General features: G+C 37.2%; 2 protein-coding genes and 1 pseudogene across 2 annotated transcripts; 1 reads left to right on the top strand and 2 right to left on the bottom strand.

The window, feature by feature from the left end:
- Nucleotides 1-889: 889 nt before the first annotated feature.
- On the bottom strand, nt 890-1,798 carry LOC132169865 (F-box/kelch-repeat protein At3g23880-like). Its single transcript, XM_059580816.1, has one exon. The coding sequence runs from the start codon at nt 1,796-1,798 to the stop codon at nt 890-892; it is 909 nt and encodes a 302-aa protein (XP_059436799.1).
- Nucleotides 1,799-2,342: 544 nt separating this feature from the next.
- Nucleotides 2,343-3,323, bottom strand: LOC132169864 (F-box/kelch-repeat protein At3g06240-like). Its single transcript, XM_059580815.1, has one exon. It carries the CDS (start codon nt 3,321-3,323, stop codon nt 2,343-2,345), a length of 981 nt encoding a protein of 326 aa, XP_059436798.1.
- Nucleotides 3,324-3,670: 347 nt separating this feature from the next.
- Nucleotides 3,671-6,275, top strand: LOC132169863 (uncharacterized; annotated as a pseudogene).
- The last annotated feature ends 1,550 nt before the right edge of the window (nt 6,276-7,825 follow it).

The following is a 7,825-nucleotide window of genomic DNA, read 5'->3' as shown; positions in this document are numbered from 1 at the left end:
AACAACTAAGCACATCTCCATGATTTCCCCAATTCTGCATTCTCTCCCCTGTTCCAACACAATCTCTAACAGCAAGCCAAGTAATAGAAGAGTGACATCTTTGAACCTGAGTTTAAATTCTTTGAACTCATGAATGTAAAACGATTAACGTGTTTTTGCATTTTGACATAATCAGGTGATCCTGCTAAACGATTAACACAATGGAGGATATTTCTTATGCCTTCAAAGCATATAAACTTCTGTTAGTAGAACAAGATAGAAAGCCTTTTCCTTTTCTTTTCTTTTTTTTTGAATAAAACTTCAAATTTTCAATATATAATTCTAAATAAATGCCACCATTAATAAGCCAAGATACTTTTAGGCATTGGATTTTATGAAAATAGGGGGAGTACCGAAAAACATTGACCAACAGTTCCTAATGTGCTATGTCATTTAAAAAAAAAAAAATCAAATTTGACCTCTATTCAAAAAGCTCAATTTTGAAAATTATGTCCACAGAACTCATCAACCACATCCAAGTACCAAAACCTCTTCAAGAGTAAATTTTTAACATAAAGCAGAAAGGAGATATATGAAATACTAAACATATGGGACTGACAAAATAATCGGGACTGACAAAATAATTCTGCATGATATATATAAAAAAAAGATCATGTGCAAAGAATTGATATAGATAGAAAGATGGCCATTGTCAACAACTGTCCTGCTCTTGAAATTCATTTCCTCCCTTGACAGAAACTAGGGTCTCCATGTAAGTAATCAATTACAACGAGTATATGTCTGCATGAATTTGGAGATCAGTCATTTCTTTGGTAGAGGGGTCATACAAGACCAGCTGTCCGTTATATTTTTGCAAGAACATGGTGTCGTTCTTCCAAAATCCTAAGGGTCAATCAATTCTTGTAAACGGTCCAATAGTGAAAAGCTTAGTCCAAGAGTCCTTCACACCAACTTCAAGCAACAACCATTCGTAGATACTAACTGCCATAGCAATCGATTCATTCAACCAGAAGAAGTATCTCCAATTATAATATATAACATCATCTGGCAGCGGTGTTTTTAGGAATACCTCGTCGCTCATGTGAAATGTCAAAACACCCTCCCAATCATCAAGAGATGCCTCCCAAGAAGCCATCCCATTGATGTATGAATCTATACCTCTAAAATCAGCACGAATAACACACGGGGGGCTATCAACTTCTCTCCAAGAATTGGCACTTAAGCTACATAGCTCACTTTGGAATGAGTTAGGATCATAGAGACTAAGAAGGTTGCTTATCTTGTACTCATTAGTTTTGGCATCAAAACCAAATCCTATAACTTCATATCTGCTGCAATGGCCAGAGGATAAGCGGGGCAGATTTGATTTGGGGACAACCTTTGTTTCCTTAGTTGCAAAGTTCCATATAACAACATTGAATTCATAGTATGAATTATTGTGGAGACAAACGAGACCATTGCAAGAACCCACAACACACATCTCCTTGTCGATCCCTAAAAATGGTGGAGGTGCACGTTGTGTAAGGGATACTTGAAGTGTTTCATAAGAAAGCGTGGATATAACATAACTGTTGGTGGTTCTATTGAACATTTTAAGGAGAAGGTGGGTGTTGTTGTTCTTTTTGTTGTGTAGGAGGTGTTTTCTTATGACGTATTGGTGTGTAATGAGAGCGTACCAGGATTTGCAGATGCATTTGAAATGCAAGAGAGAGACCACTGGAAGCCATTGCAGAATCTGAGTCACCAAGTCTTCAGGCAATTCCTTGGCCATCAACTTCAGATTTCTCTGTTGCTTCATTTAGAGAGTAAGCGCAAATGTCTAAAAGGGTTTTTGGGAAAGCAATCGAGTTATGCTGCATGTGGAAGAGGAATACGTTTCTGAAGGATTGCTGAATGCAGGCCACGTGTTGTAGCTCTTCAATGTATTGATACTACTTTGTTAATCTCTCTCCCTCTCTCTCTCTCTCTCTCTCTCAATTCTAATGAAAGAGCTCAATTTGAAAATTATGTCCACTGACCTCATCAACCATATCTAAGTACCAAAACCTCTTCACGAGTAAATTTTTATAAGAAAGCAGGAAGGAAATATCAGAAAACAAATATAAGAAATACTAAACATATGGGACTGACAAAATAATTCTGCATATTATGTAAAAGGAAGATCATGTGCAGAATCCTTGTACTCCTGCTTCTTCGATCTTAAAATTCTCTCACTATTTGCTCCAACAGAGTATAAATAGTTGAGAAAAACATCATTTGACAAGAATAAGCAGAAAATATTGTCTCAGCACATCCATGCTGCTTGAAACACACTTGGAACTGATATAAAAAGATGGCCATTGTCAACAATCGTCCTGCTCTTCAAATTCATTTCCTCTCTGGACAGAAACTAGGCTTTCCTTGTAAGTAACCAACCGCCTCAAGCCTCCACGAATTTGGAGATCAACCATTTGATTGGTAAAGGGGTTATACAAGAAAAGTTGGTTAAACTTTGTCAAGAACATGGTGCTACTCTTCCAAAATCCTAATGGTCTGTCAATATATTCTGAAAACGGTCCAATAGTGAAAAGCTTAGTCCAGGAGTCCTTCACACCAACTTCAAGCAACCGCCATATATCAAAGCAGATACAATAATCAACCAGGGTAGTAACTGCCATAGCAATCGATTCCTTGAACAAGAAAAAGCTTCTCTTACAATTACCCAAACCATTTTTTGATAAGTTACAATTATCCAAAACATCATCTGGCAGCGGTGTTTTTAGGAATACCTCGTCGCTCATGTCAAATGACAAGATACCATCCCAACTACGATTTGATGCCGCCCAAGAAGCCATCCCATTGATGTATGTGTTCAAGCCAACGGTATAAAGCTCACCGGAACAACACAGGGGGCTATCACCTTTTCTCCAAGAATCGGCACTTAAGCTGTATACCTCACTTTGGATTATCCTTTCAGTGAATGAGTTAGCTAACATATCATAGGGAGTAAGAAGGTTGATTATCTTGTAGTCATTAGTTTTGGCATCAAAACCAAATTCGATAGAATCAATTATGGTCTTATAGCCAGCGGGGAGGAGGCGGGGCAGGTTTGATTTGGGGACAACCTTTGTTTCTCTAGTTGCAGGATTCCATATAACAACTTCGAATTCATCTAATGACCTAGCGTAGAGACAAACGAGACCATTGCAAGAACCCACAACATAAATATTACCCTTCTTGATATTCCCAAAAACCGATGGATGTGCAGGTTGTGTAAGGGATAATTGGAGTGTTTCATAAGAAAGGGTGGATAAAACGAAATTTTGGGTGGTTTTATTGAACATATTGAGGAGAATGAGAGTGTTGCTGCTGTTGTTGTTGTGTAGGAGGTGTTTTCTTATGAAGCTTTGGTGAGTAATAAGAGCGTACCAAGATTTGGAGACGCACTTGCATCGCAAGAGAGAGACCACCGGTAGGGTTTATGAAGGATTGCTGAATGAAGGCCACGTGTTGCCGTCGACTATTCAATTTTATCGTGGTTTTCCATATTCAAAGTGATAGTCCACACCTAGCATTGTAAGTACCTATACATCAATTCAGCTGCCTGAGATACTCAATTTTCGCTTCATTAAGCGTGATTCACAATCGATTGAGTTATTTATTGGAGACCAGTATCCCAGTAGTTATTGATATGAACCCAGACCCAAATCCAAGAAGTGTCCCAACATTTTAGAATTTTGCCACAATAATAATTAATAAATAACCAAGCATAAAGTTATGACCTTTTAGAATTTTTGTCTTTAAAATTATTTTCAAGAATATTTACTTAGAAATTTAATCCTGATTGTTCTTTTGTTATTTGTTGCAGGCCACATCTGGGTTGGGTGCGGCCACTGCTTATGCTCTTTCAAAGCAAGGTTTCTGCGTTGTTCTTGGTACACCCCAAAGTTTGACACTTTAAATGGGTGCCCAAACATATCTTCTGTTTTTTTATGTTTTGACACTGTAAACTCGTTGTCATACCTAAAGGCTATGATACTAGCAACATCATGTAGACTCACAGCTGAAGGCTATGATCAGTAAATTTCTTTACTCGTGACCTTTTTTTTTAATGGAATTTGGTTATTATCCTGAAACAAATTTTCATTGTTCATGATAAACCCAACCCATCCACGCAGAACATATTCCACCAAGTTGTATGAGTTTAAGCTTGCTGTTGATTTGTATAATTTGACCAAACTCGCGTAAGTTCCTTGGTGACCTTGGCACCTCTAAATCTAACAGTACCATGCTCAGTTAAACTTGAACCTCATGGAGAGACACACAAGATTGTCTACCACTTCTCACAAACAGCCCTGTTCCTTCTCGGATCGTGAATGTGTCATCATTTACGCATTGATCTGGTAAATTGGTTCTTGCCTTCTTGGTTATGCATGTCAACCATTTTTTCAGTGAATAGTCAGTGGTGATTTTGGTCTTTACCCTAACTATCTTCATTTTTGGGAAGAGCCTGCACACCTGTAATTGCTTTCTGTGTTCTACTTGCTCAACATTGACATTGTGCCAACACAATAACTTTGGCACTGACTAGGAAATTTCTGTTTATTTGTGATAGATATGATAGAATCTGCCTTCATGGCGGGCTAAGTTGAAAAGGGGGAGAAACAAAAGCTAAAGAAAGAGAATTGTAAATGAATGTTGGTCCCCAAAAAGCCATCAGGCTTAGGTTGTAAAGTTTCATCCATATAGTGGACCAGTGTATGTGCTAACACGCTGACATCTGACTGTTGTGCGGCCTGAAAATGGAAAAAGAAAAAGTGCACATTGATTAGATCCATCATGCTAAGATATCCGCATGATGATTGATTTGTTTAGTATGTTATAGGTTCTGAAGTATTCCACCTAGTTGAATGGCTTTATCAACATGAGTATATAGTTAGAAAAGTGGAAAGCCATAATTGCATCTACTAACAGACTACTGACAAAATTCACTTACTCTTTGTTCTTCAGTTTTTAATATGTAGGTTGACAAGGAAACTGTTTCTGGGAAGTGCTTTATAAGATCAAAACAATATCCATATGCTCGTATTTATGAAAATTTCAAATGTAAGATGTAATTGCTCCATTAGGTGAGGTATATCAGATTACCTTTTATCTCAATCCTAACAAGTAGCATGTCATTTTCAGTTGTAGTATGCCTACTGCTGTTCTCCTATGAGCTTCACCGACAGCTTGATTTGATGGAAAAATCTCATCAGGTCTCTGTCATGTATGTGATTACAAACTTCTTCTTCATTCTTTTCAATCTTTCGGGGCTTTGAACATATAATTACCTATTGAATATGTTATTATCACTAAACTTCCTTGAGTGTAATAATCTGAATGCATCTTTGACCTTTTCTGGGCTTCATGCATTAAAACTCACGGGTTTCTTTCTAGATTTGTCTTATAGACACAACTTTTTGTCTGTCATTCTCTTACCATGCACAATTTTTTTCCTTTTCAAGGAAACCTTTAATCATCTGCCATATTTAATAATTTCTAGCTTTACTCAAATGCTGTTATCCATTATGCTTCATCAAGATCTTCTTATTAACAGTTATTTCTGCTTCTTGTTTGTTTCTGATTTTGTTTGATTTGAAGTGCTGTGGATCCTGGAACAGTAGAAACCAAAATTATGCGGGAAGTGCCTTCATGCCTTCCCTGTGTAGCGTTTATAGTATTGAAACTTCTGGGCCCCTTGCAATCACCTGAAAAAGGCATCAACTTTATTCCATTAGTATGTACATGAGAGATCTAAAATAAGATTGGTGGATGGGTGGCTGGGTGGCTGGTCGAGCCCTTATCATATATGCTTGAAGATTTCAATTACCCTGCATGTTCCCTTGAGTCGATTTAGTCCGAAAGTTACTAGAAACTCTCAATTGAATGCAGACATTATTTTAATCTGCTGAGAATGAGGACGCTTTTGAGTTGGGTATGGTTCTCCATTTCTCCTTGCATGTGTTAGAAACACTTTGCTTAACTATATTGAAATTGGATTTTGGTGTACTTTTGTTCACCAGTTGAAGAAAGAAATCTAAATAATGTATTCCGTGTCAATTTGCTGATTACTGAGTTAATAAGTTTATTTCTGTTTCAGGGCAAATCTGGAGTATACTTTTTTGGTGGAAAGAGTAGAACTCTCAACTCTTCTGCATTGTCGCGCAACACCAAACTTGCACTGAAACTTTGGAAGCACTTCATGTGATCTGTTTTTGCAGTCACAGCTTTTTGTTAAGGAAACTTCCACTTGAGGATTGGATTGTGATAGGGAGGGATTCTCGGATTCTTTTCGTCAACTCTGAAAGAACAGAGAAAGATTATGCATCTGAAATGGTGGCAGTTAGTTTGTACTAAGCGGGTTGACTGCCGGCTCCTTGAGATGTGTTATCACTTCTTGCGTCATGGATGTTTTGGTAAATGAAGATCTGTAATTGGAACTTGTTTACATTTAAGCCTTTGTGAAAGCCTTGAGAGCTTTTCAGGAATCATATGGTTCTTTAAAGCAAGGCTGACAGAAGAAATGTGCAGCACAGCAATGGATGCCCACTTGAGTAACATGTGCTCCTCCTTACGAGTAATGAATGAAGGGTTTCTCTCTAGTTTCGAGTTGTACCCTATGCGAGCCCGTGGCGTGGTGATAGTGTTAAGAGGCCGACACCCGAAGTAGAAGAATGATAAGCAGTGACGAGCGGAGTCGGAAGAACTCGGGAGCAAAGGAGAGTAGAGTATAGAACATGTCTTTTCAAGGAAAGAAAAGAAGAAAAAAGCCTTTATGTCTATGCATCAATATTCATTAAGGGTGAATTAATTTGGGTGTCCGACCATGAATTTGATTAAATTCTATTAACATACGAATCGAATCCATCATCTTGAATGGAGCCATGAAAAATGAAACCATCACTGTAATGGATGGGATAATAAGTAATTTCTGTTTCATGATGGTCATGATTCTTGAATCTCCAAGTCAAAATTTCCGATTTGCTCGTTGAAAGTATAGACATGTGATTGGAGCCATCAAATTTCATGGGGCCAAGGGCAACCAAATGAGCCCCAAGTGTGTGTTCCGATTTCAACTCTTTTCAATGTGTGACCTACATGCACTAGTAGCAAAAGGTCCTATACGATCTTTTTTATGCTTTTGTTTTGCTTACAAATTTTTCCTAAGCAAATTGTTTAGCATATGTCTAGTCCTATAATGTCCTCAAACGCATCTATTGATGGTCACGTTCATTTACCAATACAAATAATGAAATAGAACGTATCATACTTGTGGAATTGTACGTATATGATAGATTATAAGCGTGCACTAGATGTGATGATTTCTATATATCTTGAAGTAGAATTATTTTTACAAATATTTGTCGTGTACACTCGAATGTCTTTCATTTCAAAGTTCTTGGTGCCAAACTCCCAAGATCGATTGTTGTGGTGTATAAAGTAATTGTAAACAAATGTAGTTAATTAATTATTTTCTCCATATTTCAGGACATTGGAAATCTGTTTCCACTTTCAAAACTGTACTTGATTTGTTCCCATTATGAACATCCAAGAGAATAAAATACACATCAACAAAATAAATGACATATAAATATAATAGAATAATGTTATCTATGTTCTTTCATGCGCAATTGGTCTTTTCCTTTATTTCTTTTATAGTAGAACTAGTCAGAAGTTTTTTTTTTTTTTTTTTGGGAAAATGCAATTTACCCCCTGAAGTTTCAGGAATTTTTCAATTTTAACCCCAAACTTCAAAAATTGGCAATCTACCGCTCTGAAGTTTCAAAAATTGGCAATTTAAACC

This window comes from Corylus avellana, chromosome ca2 (genome assembly GCF_901000735.1).
Source record: "Corylus avellana chromosome ca2, CavTom2PMs-1.0".
Lineage (NCBI taxonomy): Eukaryota > Viridiplantae > Streptophyta > Magnoliopsida > Fagales > Betulaceae > Corylus > Corylus avellana.
This window is presented reverse-complemented; position numbering and strand designations above follow the sequence as displayed.

Bases quoted from the DNA above. Each gene is read 5' to 3' on its own strand.
- LOC132169865 (XM_059580816.1), bottom strand. From the start codon at position 1,798: ATGAAGCAACAGAGAAATCTGAAGTTGATGGCCAAGGAATTGCCTGAA.
- LOC132169864 (XM_059580815.1), bottom strand. From the start codon at position 3,323: ATGTTCAATAAAACCACCCAAAATTTCGTTTTATCCACCCTTTCTTAT.